At 41.6% G+C, this 15,448-nt stretch overlaps 1 protein-coding gene across 1 annotated transcript in view; it reads right to left on the bottom strand.

Moving 5' to 3' along the window:
* CEP128 (centrosomal protein 128) overlaps positions 1 to 15,448 on the bottom strand; it is a 450,179-nt gene that overhangs the window by 367,048 nt on the left and 67,683 nt on the right. The window contains exons 9-11 of the mRNA XM_038752555.1: positions 6,805 to 6,891; positions 4,479 to 4,553; positions 2,635 to 2,767 (exon numbers count right to left, since the gene is read on the bottom strand). Coding sequence (XP_038608483.1) covers positions 2,635 to 2,767; positions 4,479 to 4,553; positions 6,805 to 6,891 — 295 coding nt within the window. The remainder of the gene's footprint in view (positions 1 to 2,634; positions 2,768 to 4,478; positions 4,554 to 6,804; positions 6,892 to 15,448) is intronic.

Here is a 15,448-nt window from a genome sequence, read left to right as displayed (position 1 = left end):
TTCCGCTTGGCGACTGATACCCCGAAGCAGGCATGGACAAGCCCAGGTATGCCTGTCAGAGGCAGCACACTGGCTATCCCAGCTGGCTTGTTGGCCTCTGGCATGGCTGCCAGTGACTGCGGCTTGGTGAGAGGTTTGAGCTTTCCATTGTGGACAGGGAACGTGACTATCAACTCTGTTATATCGTATGTAGTACAACATAAACACTTAGTAAAGTGCCCTGCACAAAGTAAATGCTCAATAAACATGATTGACTGACTGACTGACTTGGGCTTCTGAGGCTTCAGCTGCGGAGCCAGGCGTCCGCCACTCTTCCATGGTTGTCTCTGACTATGGCCAGGTGGAAGCAGTACATGAGACTGGTGTCTATTAGAATCCAGCCCGCACATTTCAATCCTCTAACCAACTGACTCACTGTATCTCGATCTCATCTATCCCACCACCAACTCTTTGACCATATCCCATCTCTGGCTTGAAACTCCCACCCGCTTCACAGCCGAGAGAACTCTGCTGTCCCGCCACATCAATCAGAAACTCCTTACCATTGGCTTTAGAGCATGCAATCACCTTGCCCGCTCCCACCTTATTTCCCTGATTTCCTACAACAACCCACCACACAAACTTCACTCCTCTAATGCCAACCTATTCACTATATGGCATGTCACCCCACTCTTCAAAAATCTTCAGTGGATGCCCATCCACCTCTGCATCAAAAAAAACCAAAACTCTTCATTATTGGCTTTAAAATACTCCACCACCTGGCCCCCTCCTACCTCACCGTGCTTCTCTCCTTCTACAACCTAGACTGCACACTTTGCTCCTCTAGTGCTAACCTTCCCACTGTGCCTCGATCTCGCCTGTCTCACCCCCAACCTCTAGCCCATGTCCTGCTTCTGGCCTGGTTTGCCCTCCCTCCTAAAATCCAACAGACAATTACTCTCCCCACCTTCAAAGCCTTACTGAAGGCATATCCCTTCCAAGAGGTCTTCCCAGACTAAGCTCCACTTTTCCTCATTTCCACCCCCTTCAGCATCGCCCTGACTTGCTCCTTTTGCTCTTCCCTCCTCCTAGCCCTACAGCACTTACGTACATATCTGTAATTTTATTTATTTGTATTGATGTCAGGAGCTTATAAAGCACCAGAATAAATAACACGTTCCTTGTTCACAGGAAGTTTACAAAATAATGGATGAGGAGGTGCTCGTGTTCAAATGCATACTTCATATATTTATTGTGCATTCAATTGTTTATTTAGCTACTTGATCCTGATATATAAGTAGCATTTTCTGGTATATCCTCTCTTCCTCTTGCTCCCACTTGTGTCCTGTCATTTTTTTTTCTTGTCTCCCCCACTATCTTCTAAGGACTTGGGGGAGGGGAAAGTGTCTTGCTTCTGTTATCACCTCTCAAGGGCTTACAACAGGGCTGAGCACTAAATAGGTGCCCAATAAATACCACCCATTCATTGATGGATGGTTCTAAAAGCAACATCTACCCCATCCACTTCTCACTGGAATGGCACAGTTAAGGAGAACAGTTGCCAGTGCTGCCCTAAAGCACTTCTTCAATTTGATCTACTATTTCTCCTTTCCACTCTCCCCCTGCCCGCCCCAGGCAGTTACTGAACATCGGGAAAGGAATCTGCGACTATTCTATTCTGCCCACGGGAATAATACTGAAGTTCATATAATTAACAGCTTCTTCTTGCAATATAAACAATGAATTGTATTGCTAAATCTTTAATTACAAACTGTATTTCTGTGCTCAGTGATTTACGAAATCAGGAGAAGTTTACTAAAAATTACCACATAAAACAATACAACTTGATTTGGTACAATAACTTTAAAAGAACTAAATTACTCCAAAATCTTTAGAAAGTTTAAAAAATTTTCAAATTTTTAAGAGAAGATTAATTTTCTGATTTTTCTTAAGGACAATTGGGTTTTTAAGCAACAAGGAATTTCTACCCAACAGAAGCTACCAAGAAGATACTGCATTAACATCAGCTAGATTATATATGGCCCTGCTCAGAGCACAAGTGTTGAAATAGCACCTTTCAGGAACGAATCAATCAATGGCATTTCTTGAGCGCTTACTACATGCAGAGCACTGATCTAAGCCCTTCAGAGAGAACAATGCAACAAAATTATCAGACCTGTTCCCTGCAGATTGTTGGCAAATCCTCCCATCTCCCTAAGGTACTTTATTCCATTAGAAATGTTTCACCTTATGATATGTGGCTGTTAGAAGGCAAGGCATTAAACCCTCAAATGTGCCATTTCAATGTTTAATAGGTGTTCATGGCATTTTGATGGAGCACTGGGGTTCTGGAAATCCAAGATAACATTCTTATTTTCTAGTAAGCACTTAATAAGTACCATCATTATTATTAAGTCATTTTTTTCCAGGGTCCAGATAGCCAAAGTTAATGGGCTTCTAATCTTTGTTTTCCATAGACAGTTAATTTGATATAATGATACTAAATTAACTCCAGATAAGAGATTGGGCTGCTGGTAACAGCTCTGCTTGGAATTCAAAACCATTGCCCAAGTCATCATTTCCAACCACTGTGATGACCTTATTTTCAAAAGGCACACGCAACTGGGAGAACCCCTGTTGCGGACAAGGTCCTACCTGTTCTAAATCTCCTGCCATCGTCTTGTTCATCTGGGTGGCCGGGGCATTGTCTGGAAAGTTGGGATACTTGATGCTGCAAACCTACACGATGTTCTTCGGATTTCAAGAGTTGGGAACGCAGATCTTCTATCTAAATGCAGACCACAAAAAGGTGAGCTTCTGATCCCAAATCCTGGGAAATTAGCTAGTCATCAGCAAACCTGGTACTCCAGGAAAGCCCTAGCTCAAATGAAAAAAAATAGCACGCAGTGATCCATTCTCATCCAAAAGCTTGGCAAGAGTGAGATTAGTGCTTTAAAAAATGTAAATACTGATTTTTAACGCAATAAGATGTGCAAACAAAAACATTTAGGGCACAGATAATAATCAAAATAATAACTGTGGTACTCGGGTAGTTATTATGATCCAAGCACTGTACTAAGAACTGAAGTAGATACAAGACAATCAGGTCCAATATGGGACTCATAGTCTAAGTGGGAGGAAGAATAGGAATTGAATCCCTATTTTACAGATGAGGAAACTGAGGCACAGAGAAGTTAAGTGACTTGCCCAAGGACACACAGCAGGCAAATGGTGGTCAGGATTAGAACTCAGGTCTTCTGACTTCCAGGCCTGTTTTCTTTCATTCATTCAATCGGATTTATTGAGTACTCGGTGCAAAGCACTGTACTAAGCACTTGAGAGAGTACACTACAACAATAAATGGACAAATTCCCTGCCCACAACGAGTTAACAGCCTATGAACATACAGTAATTTTAATATGAGTACAGTGTTGGGGAAAGGGCAATTGAAGATTGGAGATATCAGCAAAAGCCAATATCCTAAGAAATCATGCCACAATACAGTAAAAAGAATGTTCATGTTCTTTTCAATGAAGTTTGTTGGAGTGAGAGAAAAACTTTTGTATAGAACTGGGTCTATGGTAACCAATGGACTGTTTACAAGCTGTCTGTATGGCAGGTCCACGGTGTATTCTATTTGCCAACCATCTGTAATAATGTGTCTCTCAATATACATATAGTACGATTGCAGCTTGTATTAAACACAGCCAGAAAGGCAATTAGAAAACCACTTGCCCTTATCCAATATAAGTAACAGAGCTATTTAAAGCTGTTGAACTTTAAATATCAAAAGAGCCAGATCCCCATTATGGACTAATGGGATGAAAAATGTTATGTTTAAAAATCAAGCCTTATCTAAAGTTAAACAGGGGAAAGTAGCACCTTGAAAAGGTGAAATTCGGATGGGGATATATTCAAAGGTGCTTCAACATGTAAATTCCTGCTTTATGTATTTTACTCCCCCATTCACTCTCCACTGCTTCTTGGAAGAAAATGAGACTCTTGGGAAAAGACTGTCTTCCTGATCCAGTCCAGTATTACACATTGAACTTCAAAAGAGAAATGCACTAGAAGTTTCAGTAGCAATCAGCAAGTCTGGTTGAGATGGTGGGGGGTGGGGGGAGGGAGAAACAATAGTTCCACTTTAACCAAGCTCCTTTTGAATATTTTATGGCATTTGTTAAGCAATTACTGTGTGTCAAACACTAGTCTAAGCACTGGGATAGGTAAAAGTTAATTAGGTTGGACACAGTCCCTGTCCCTCATGGGGCTCACAGTGTAAGCAGGAGAGAGAACAGGTATCCCCATTTTGCGGTTGAAGAAACTGAGGCACCGAGAAGTTGTGACAAAGCAAGTAATTGGCAGAGCCAAGATAGGACCCCATTCCTTCTGACTCCCGGGACCATACTCTCTCTCCACTAGGCTATGCTGCATCACCCGGTGATGTAAAAATGACAAAATCATAAACAGGAGAAGATTTTCTTAATCCTTATGGTTACCTGAAGCAAAAGCATTTCTCGGCTGCCTTCCGACTGATCCAACCGCTTTCGGGACAGCTGTAGCTCCTGCTCTAGCTAACGTTTCAATAGCAGAAGAAAAGAAATCAAAGTGAGATTAATCAGGGCTGGAGATGAAATTAATTGCTGTTGGCATAGTAATGGAAGGACAAACTGAGCTTTCACCTGGTGTTTCACACTGAAAGCAGGACCAAGGCTCGCCCTAGAAACTCATCTTCCATTGAGGCACTGCCTCAAGTTGGACATTCTATGGGTCCTCCAATATCCCAAGTCCAGGAGACATTTACAGCTCCTGTGTGTGCCCTGTCGTGGCACCAAGGAGTGCCAAGGCCTGGGGCCCTGCTGATCCCAGGGGTCCTGGTCATGCAAGATAAGAGGAGAGGACAGAAACCTCAGACCCTACAAAAAGGAGCAGCTGAACTGAACCCTGCACTGCCCCAAAGCCTCTGTCACAGCAACCTCTTGCTCTTCCATGGAGCTCAGGGACTGAAGTTGCAGCCCCAAAGCCACCATTATACCCCTCCTCACTCACAAGAGTATAGTTCAGCAGCAGCAGCTGCAGCAGCAGCATCAATGGTATTTACTGAGAGCTTACTGTGTGCAGAGCACTTACTAAGTTCTTGGGAGAGTAATATACAACAGGATTGGTAGGCAAGTACCCTGCCCACAACAAACGTACAGTCTAGTGAGGGAAGCTGACATTCACATCCATAATTCATAATATATAATCTATAATAAATAATGTATAATAAATAAGCCCAGGGATCCCCTCTCTGCAGCCTCCACTCAGAGGAAAAGGAAAAAACACTCAACAAATAATACACATTCACACAACTTGATACCTAAGCAACAACCTTACACCCACTCCAAGATGCACATATCCCCAGGCATGTTCCCCAACCCACAGAAATTCCCCTAAGCATTGATTCCCCCTCCCCAACATTCAAATCATCATCCCCAAGAAACAGAATCAATGAAACTGAATAGGAAAGAGAGGCACAGGAAAAACAATCTCTATTCTTAACATAGGAACTTTCCCTGTTAGAGGGTAAAGGCTGCCGAACCCAATGATGTCTGGGTTCACATTATTCCATACACCTTTTTTCCCTATCACTCTCCTTTAACTTGACACTTGGCCACCTCATTGCCTTAGCAACTCATAAAACCCCAAGCCAAGAGTGCTAAATTCCCTCATTGACACTATAAATGCACATTTATATCCTGAGAAGCTAAAGTAGCTTTCAATTAATGCAGCAGAACACTTGAGGATAAATAGCCTGTCAGGATCGAAGAGGCCTGGTCTTCTCGAGTAAGGGGAAATTTAGCACTTAGTTCAAGACAGGGAAAATTTAAAACAATCTCAGCCTCAATTCACTCCCTCCCCCCCAAAAAAATCACTGGCTTTTCAGACTCTAAGCCTCTTGAGGGCTGGGACTGTGTGTATTATTTGTGTACTCCCAAGGACCTAGGAGAGTGTTATAAACCTGCAGTAAACCCTTATTGTATGGTCCTCCCCACTTCTCCCAAACCACAGTGAGCTAATCAGAACTGTTATACAGACTATTGTTTCACCAAACTCTCCAATAATATGGTTTATGGGAATGACATCAGCTTAATCTTCAAGAAGTAGACTGTCTAGCCTAGCCCATTATTTGCAAAGTAACAGTAATGTTCTACTCATAACTCCTGTTCTACTCATAGCACACACAAGAAAAATATCTAACTATGCACCGTGGTACACAATCAAATGAGAGCGGTGTGAGGAAGAACTTTCCTCTCCCCTAAGAAAGATCCTTTTAATAATTCCAAGTAATCGAGGCAGATGCTCTCAAATATATCAAGTAACTTCTTTTTAAATGTGAGTAGCTATCTAATTTGCACAATGAAAGTTCCTCTCTTTTTGACTTTTAAAAAAAAGTCTTGCATCCACACCCACACAGGTTTTCAAATAACTGTTCATTCCTTGTAGGCAGCAGGATCAGGCTCCTGGATTGTTCCCCAGCCTCTACATAAATGCAACATCTGGTAACCTGCAGAAAAGAGTAGTTGAGGTAACAAGGAGGCAAAAAATCCAAAAACACTATATTCCCTGCACCGAGAAACTGACAGACCATGAAAGCTGTTCAAACAGGAGAAACTGCATTCCAACCAACTAAATCCTCAGTGAATGTAAAGCCTCTGCTCTGTGCTAACAAGAGATCACAGCCTGGAAGCTCTGGAGCAGTCCACAGATATCATCATCTTCATAATGGAAAAAAAACAGTGTTTTTTTTCTTCCAATGTAGCAAAAGTATTTCAAAATTCTTACTTGGCTCTTTTCACTTTCAGATTTCCTGAGTTTATTTTTCAGTAATCCCTCGCTTTCGTCAAATTTTGCCTCCTGTTTCTTTAGAGCCTGGAACAAAAAGACAAAACATGATTTTCAAGTTCTAAAGAATAGATATGCTTAAACAAGGATGGTCCCAGAAAACTTCTATAAAGAAACAGTTGAGTTGAGATCGATATTTAAATTGTTCACAGTTGGCAAGGCAATAATGATTATCTTTCTCGAACACTTGAATTTTAAAAACTATTACAAAAAGCAACAATTTCAGACCTGATTTTCCTTGGCAACCATCTAGTGAAGGTTTGATTTCCTTATTTTCAAAATGAATGTATTGCTTGGATAGATTTAAAGACATAGCAATGCCCAAATTGGTGCCACAGAGCAGAACACAACCAAAATAAAGTTTAATTGATGTTTCGCCTCCTTTTCATTCTTGGACACATCCTTGGATTCAGTGAGTGGGACTTTCTGGAGCTCTTAGAAAGTACAGAGTGGGTTGGCACAATCCCTGTCCACAAGTGTTTACGGTCTACTCCATCCCCTATAATAGTTCTCATAGGGGTCTTTGACATAGCTCAAGAAAAAAGCCATGTTGTGGGTTGCTGCAGCAGTCAACACTATCATCATCTTCATTATCAATGGTATTTACTGAGCATTATTCTGTGCAGAACACTGTACTAAGCACTTGGGAGAGTTCAATAAAACAGATTTAGAAGGCATGTTCTCTTCCCACCGGGAGTTTACAGTCTAGAGGGGGAGACAGACATTAAAATAAATAATTTATATGATATAATTAAAAGATATGCATGTAAGTTCTGTGGTGCTAAGGATGGGATGACCATCAAATGTCCAAAGGTCACAGATCCAAGTGTCACTCACTAGCAATGACTGAAGCATTTTTTTGGTCAAATCTACCTCTACCAAAGAACATGGAAGGACAAAAGAGAGGGGAGCTGATCTCCTTTCCACAGTACTTTAATTAATCAATACTTTCCAAGCACTTAATGTGTGGAGAGCACAGTAAGAAATGCTTGGAAAAGTACAACAGAGGTGATAGGTACGCTCCCTGTCCACAGACTAGAGAGAGACAGACATTAAAAATAAATTAGGGTTAGCAGAAATAGTAGCATATAAGAATATTTACATAAGTACTGTGGGGCTGAGGCAAATATCAAGTGCCTTAAGGGTACAGACCCAAGTGCACAGGTGACGCAGAGAGGGAGGAGGAGAAAGAACAGCTTAGTCGAAGAAAGCCTCTGGAAGGCGATGTGATTTTGGTAGCATTTTGGAGGTGGGGAGAGTTGGTAAACTGTTGGATAGGAAGGGAGAAGGAGTTCAAGGCCAGAAGGAGGATGGGGGTGGGCAGGGGGTGGAGGGTCAGAGGTGGGATAGACAAGATTGAGATACAGAGAGTAGGCTGGTGGAAGAAGCACAATGTGTGGGTTGGACTGTAGTAGAAGATCAGTGAGCTTAGGTACAAAGGAGAGAACTGATTGAGAGCCTTGAAGCTGACGGTTTGGGGTTCCTGTTTGATGCAAAGATGGAAGGACAACTATTGGGGTGTTTTGAGAAGTAGGAAGATGTGGACTGAACAGTTTTTCAGAAAAATGATCTGAGCAACAGAGTGAAGTATGGACTGGAGGGAGGAGAAAAGGGGCAGGGAGGTCAGCAAAGAGTTGAATGCAGTAATTGAGGTGGGAAATGATGAGTGCTTGGATCAACATGGTAGCAGTTTGGATGGAGAGGAAAGGACAGATTCTAGAGATGCTGTGAGGGTAGAACCAACAGGATTTCAGCTTAGATGGAATGTATGGGCTGAATGAGAGAGATGAGTCAAGGAAAGTGCCAAGGTTATGCGACAGAGAGAATGGTGGTACTACCTTCAGTGATAGGAAAGAGTGGGGAGGACAGAGTTTGGCTGTAAAGATGAAGAGTTCTGTTTTGGAAATGTTAGGTTTGACAGGTCAACAGGATATCCAAGGACAGATGCCCTGAAGGCAGGAGGAAATAAGGGACAGCACACTAGGAAGTAGGGCAGAGCTGGAGAGGTAGATTTGGGAATTATCCATGCAGAGACAGTAGCTGAAGCTGTGGGAGCAAATGAGTTTGAGGGAGTGAATGTAGTTTGAGAACAGAAAACCCCAAACTGAGACTTGAGGCAGCCCCCTACAGTTAGAGAAGGTGGGAAGCAAAGGAGGAGCCTGAAAAGGAGACTGAGGAGATGCAGTCAGAGAGATAGAAGGAGAACCAGGAGATGACAGTGTTGGTGAATCCAAGTTTGGATAATGTTTTCAGAAGGTCTACAGTAGACAAGTTGAGGAGAATTACAATAGAGTAGAAGCTATTGGATTGGACAAGGATGATGGGCAAGGAGGAGGTCATTGCAGACTTTTGAGAAGACAGTTTATGTGAAATAAAGGGGGAGGAAGCCAGATTGGAGGAGGTCAAGGAAGGAATTGGAGAAGAGGAAGTGGAGGCAGTTGGTGTAGACAGCTTGCTCAAAGAGTTCGGGGACAGAAGTAGGAGGGAGATGGTATGATACCTGAAGGGAGCCACGGGTTCAAAAGAAAGTTTTCTTAGGCAATACACAGGCAATCTTGAAAGCAGAGAGGAATGAGCCTTTGAAAAGTGAGCAGTTGAAGATGGTGGTGAGGAAGGGAAGGGAGGGGAAAATTGTTTTGATAAGGGAAGACAGAATGTAGTCAAAAGCACAGGTGGTGGTGGTGGAATTTGAGAAGCGGGAGATCTCGAGATATGCCTGAGAAAGATGGATGAGGGGACTGAAGGAGAAAGAGACTGGACACGAGCAAGGGAGATTTTAGGGAGACTGATGTAGTATGTGGCCAGGTAACTAAGGGCCAGAAATTGGGTAGCCTGGGGGGTGGGGGTTTGAGAAGGGAGTTAGATGTCTGAAACAGCTGTCACGGGCAATAAGCATGGGAGTCAATAAGAATGGATAAGTATTGTTGCAGGTGGAAGAGAGGGCAGAACTAAAATAGGTGAGAATGAATTTCATATGGACAAGGTCAACAATCAGGTTTAATTTTGTACTCAATCTTTTCAGCAACTATGTGAGTATTCCATCAAAGCAGTACATTCAACCCTATTACATATGTTTCCTTTATCTACAGAAAATATGCAATTTGACCTTTGAACCATTAGTAGAACAAAGCTTAGAAGGTGTTTGGCTTTATTACTTTCTCCCATCTTCAATCCTCTCCCATTTTCAATCCAGTGGCTATAGTAGAATAACTTTAATAGAAGGGAAATAAGAATAACCACAAAGCATTTACTTCCATTTAGAAATAATAAACAACCAAAATAGCCAAGATGTACTTGAGGCAGTGAAGTATTTCAAAACATCCACTCTCATCCAACTGATGCAAGAAAAACTCAAGTTTCCACAACTCTGGAGTTCCGATTTAACAAGGTTCATTTAGAGTAGAGAGCCTACAAACCAAGAAATCCAAAAATATAACTAAATAATTCATAGCCTAACAAGTAGCATATTACAGTCAAGAAAGGATTTTAAATTCCCTAGTAAAAGCTCTGCAAAGTTACTTTCATGAGCAAAAACAGGTTTAAGACAGCTGAAATAAAAGCATTTATACTTCAAAACAAAGAGATTAAAGGGTCCTAGTTTAACTTTCACAGAACACAGTCAGCACATTCTACCTCATGTGTGGGACTTGGGAATTTTTCAAACACCAAGTTTGCCATTAAGTTCTATTTTTATCAGTCACATGATAGGCAGTAATACTTGTATGTTTGGGTTTTTTTTGTGGGGCGGGGGAATATCTTCAAGGTCTTGGTTTGAGGCATTTAAACATAATCCTCTGATAAATACTGGTGAGAAAATACACAAAGAATCTAGTAGTTGTCCCTTGTGGGGCATACAAAGGAGCACAGGAAAGTTACAATAGCCTAACCTCTATGAGAAACAGAGACACTGGCCTTTTCCCCAGGTGGTGGTTTTAATTTGAATCCGTTTATTTGAATTTTGATGTGTCCTGGAATAGCTTGAAGACAAACAGCCATTGAGTGGTGGAAGCTGTTCAAACATCAACAGGGTAAATAAACACACCACTGAATCTGCCCTGAGTTCACCCAAGCAAGAGCGAGTAGAGTTTTCAATGACAACCGCAGATTTATGACAAATCAACCCACGACCAACTTGTTCACCATACAAATGTTACTATTGACTCAACTTATTCCCCATTAAATTCAGACCTCTGCAAATCTTCAGTCCATATGACAGCCTCTCATCTTAAACTGAAATATTTAAGATTTCGAGATGACATTCCAAATGCCCAGATTCAGTAAAAAAATAATGTAGCTAGAGCAATCCACACAATAAGCGCTCAATAAGTACGATTGAATGAATGAATCCATCTATATATTCATTCAATCATATTTACTGAACGCTTACTGTGTGCAGAGCACTGTACTAAGCTCTTGGGAAGTACAAGTCGGCAACATATGGAGACGGTCCCTACCCAACAACGGGCTCACAGTTTAGAAGACGGGCTCACAGTCTACACAGAGACATATATCAGCAAACAGCCCACTATCCTGTCTCTCTTCTCCTCTCTCTCTCAACCCATATAGTCAATCTATCACTAAATCCTGTCAGTTCAACCTGCACATTAGTAGTGGTCAGGGATTGTCATTGTTTATGGTTGTATTGTACTTTCCCAAGTGCTTAGTATAGTGTTCTGCACACCGTAAGCATTTATTAAATATGACTGAATGAATACCCTCACCAACTCTGAAATCCATCTATCCGACCACAACCTCCTTACCTGTTCTCTTTCCCATACATTCATGACCTGCAAACCTATCCTGTTTCCCAGAGGCCTTCGATCATTGGACCCCATCCGATTTTCTCCAGTCCTCATGCCCCATTTAGCCTCCATATCCAAACTATCTTCCCTTGATGAGCAAATTGATGCCCTCTACACCACCCTCTCAACTGAACTCAATGCACTCCTATATCCCTTCATCGATCTCGTACCACTAACCTGCAGCCCTGGATCACCTCCAATCTATTTCCTTCGATCCTCTGCAAGAGCCTCAGAGCACTGCTGAGGGAAATCTAGATATCAAACCGATCTCACCCACTTGTATGCTTTAACTCTGCCCTCTCCTCTGCCCAGCAAAATTATTTCTCCATCCTTATTGACACCCATGCCCATTACCCTCACTAGCTGTTCCATACATTTAACTCCCTCCTCAAACCCCTTGCCTCTCCACCTTCCCCATCCTTAGTCCCTAATGTCCAGGCAACCTACTTTATTGAAAAAAAAAGGGAAAATATCAAGTGCAATCTCTCTTATAACTCCTTTGCTCCTCTCCAGTGCCTCCTTCCTCCTGCCCCTTCACCTCTCCCATCCTTCCCAGCAGTATATCAAAAGGAGATACCCTGCCTTCTATCAAAATCCACCCCCTCCACCTGTACATTCATTCAATCGCATTTATTGAGCGCTTACTGTGTGCAGAGCACTGGACTAAGTGCTTGATCTGACCCTATCCCTTCATGCTTTATGAAAACACTTGCCGCTCCAACATCTTCAACTGTTTGCTCTCCAATGGTTCTTCCCCACTGCTTTCAAACATATCCTTGCCTCTCCTAACCTAAAGAAACCCCTCCTTGACACCACAGCTCCCTCCAGTTATTGTCCCATCTCCCTCCTACCATTCTTCTCCAAACTCGAGTTGTCTACACTCACTGTCTCAAGTTCCTCTCCTCCAATTCTGACTTCCATCCCCTTCACATGACTTCACATAAGCCACCCTCTCAAAGGTGACAACTGGTCTCTTTCTTGCCACATACAATAGCCTCTACTCCTTCCTAATCCTCCTCCAACTCACAGATGCCTTCAATACTGTCGACCACATCCTTCTCCTGGAATTATTATCCACCCTGGACTTCACAGACACTGTCCTCTCCTAGTTCTCCTCCTATCTTTCTGGGCGCTCGTTCTCAGCCTCTTTTGCAGGCTCCTCCTCTGCCTCCTTCCCCCTAGCTGTGGATGTCCCTCAGGGCTCAGTTCTGGGTCTCCAAAAACACCCATTCCCTTGGAGAACTCATTGGCTACCTTGGCTTCAACTGCCACCTCTATGCAGATAATTCCCAAATCTACATCTCTAGCCCTCATTTATCTTCTTTCTCTCTGTTTCTCTCACTGGCCCCCCGGACTACATTTCCTCCTGACTTCAAGATCTCTCCACTTGGATGCCCTGTCATCACTTCAAAGTGCCCTGCACCCAGTTAAGCGCTCAATAAATGTGATTGATTGATTGTTCACTGTGTACAGAACACTACATTAAATACTGGGGAGAGAAAACTGCAGGGGAGTTGATAGACATAATTCCCGCCCACAAGAAGCTTACACTTGCATGAGGCACAAGTGTTTGGTTAGGCTACCTATAAAATTGACTAGTGACAAATATACATGTCCCTCTTACATAATTTATGCTAAGCTCACAGCGTCATTGTATTTTACACACACTTTGCCTCTACCCCAGCACTTCTTCCCCTTTAAGATGTACTCTATGGCTTTTATTATGGAATTAACTTTGGCACACAATTATAATTACTAGCATCAATCATTTTTCTTTCTAAAATTAGTGTCATTATTGTTCCTCCCCCTATGCATCTCCGTCATCTAGGATCTATCTCTTGCCCAACGCATGTTTTTTTTCTTTTAAAATGAATAATGGGTATAGAGTAACCTTATCATGCACTGAATTTCATTTTGCACAAGGAACATTCAGACTTCCCTAGAGGTTTTTTTTTTTTTCCACTAAAAAGGGATTAGCTTCATATTCATTAATGTTTGCTTATCATCTATTTTTTTTCAAAAGCAAACTATAAACTTCAAAATGGCTCTTCAGGATCTTAGTGTCACTATATTCTTCACTTCAAGTCATATAGTTTCTCCTTCAGATAGCTGGGTAAAAGCCTTTCTTATCTCTGTGTAATCCCCTCTTTGCATTAACTCATCTTGATACTTGCTTGAATTATTCCTTCACACCACAAATAAATTCTCGTTGGTTGTTTTCTTCCTACATTTTGTTTCCTCTAAGGATTTCTTTTACCCACAATCTTTGAGCAGTTTTTTCCTAAATGACCCTGACACCCTCCCACTACATAAATTCTTCCTTCTCGTGAAAGGACTTGGGTCTATAATGCAGATTTTATAGAATTTCAGGCCTTTGTTCACTTTTCTTGCTCAACACCCTTGCTTCATACCCTTTTCTATCTCTCACTAAAAGCAATGTTGTGCACACACAGATTTATTCTTTTTTATACTTAAGTCAGTAGTTAATGATATCTGGGAACAAGCTTGTCTTTTCACAAATCACACATTTTATCCCTATCCCTTGAAAATCTAACAAGGATGGCTCTTTCTGATTGGATGTTTTAACTTCTTGAGTTGAAAAGTAGCTTTCATGATTCAGATTCAGCACGTTTATGATCCCAGGGAGAAGAAAGGTTGTTCAAGTTTCTCAAGAGGCCACTATGTATTCCTCAATACAAAGGGATTCTGTTTCTTGAAAGTGGGGTAGGATTGTTAATGGTTGAATCATCTAGAAGGACATTTTCCTATAGACTTTACATGTAGAAAACTATGATCCGTTCCAGAAACCCTGGAATCGTGATTATGAAACTCCATCACAAATTCTATACTGTAATTAATAAATGAATGACACTAAATTATTGTTTCACTTTTATAACAACTCAAAGCATGGCATCACAATATTTAATAAATGAAGCGCTGAAATATGTTTTTGCACAAGTTTGCAAAAGTTTGCTATCTAACAATGGTACTTATTTGTAAAGTGCTAAGACATTAATACAGTGCCCTGCACCCAGTAAGCACTCAATACCATTGATATCCTATGTATAGAGTGCCGTACAAAGCACAATAAAGTATATATATTCCCTGACAATCTGGAGTTTACAATCTAGCTACCTGTGGTAATGAATTTTTCTAAAAATGAAAAATATATCCAATTTCATTGATTGATTGGTTGATCAATTTAAGCTCAACAGTTGCCTTCTTTCCTTCTTAAAGCACTTTGCAGGAAGCCAGCTCTTTAATACCTCTAGATACCTTTCATTTATTCAATAATATTTATTGAGCACTTACTATGTGAAAAGCACTGTCCTAAGCACTTGGAAAGTACAATTCAGCAACAAAGAGAGACAATCCCTGCCCACAACGGGCTCACAGTCTAGACTTCTGAACTTGTCTTTCAGTCTTCTTCAATCATATGACCAAGCTCACTCCCTTTCTTGGAAAGTTGATGCAAGACTTTTAATCAACTAATCTATCATATTTACTGAGTGCTGTCTGGGAACAAGCATTGTACTATGCACTTGGGAGAATACACCATAACAGAGTTGGTAGACACATTCCCCATCCACAGTGAGCTTATAGTGTATTGGGGGAGACAAACATTAATATAAATTCAATTATGGATATCTACATATGTCCCGTGAGGCTAAAGGAGTAAATAAAAGGTGCAAATCCAAGAGCAATGGCAATGCACAAGAGAGTGGGAGAGGAGGAAAGGAGGGCCCAGTCGGGGTGGGCCTCTTGGAGGACTTCTTAATTTT

Source organism: Tachyglossus aculeatus, chromosome 1, assembly GCF_015852505.1.
Source record: "Tachyglossus aculeatus isolate mTacAcu1 chromosome 1, mTacAcu1.pri, whole genome shotgun sequence".
NCBI classification, from domain to species: domain Eukaryota; kingdom Metazoa; phylum Chordata; class Mammalia; order Monotremata; family Tachyglossidae; genus Tachyglossus; species Tachyglossus aculeatus.
The sequence above is the reverse complement of the archived record's forward strand: the minus strand, read 5'-3'. Positions and strand labels throughout refer to the sequence as shown.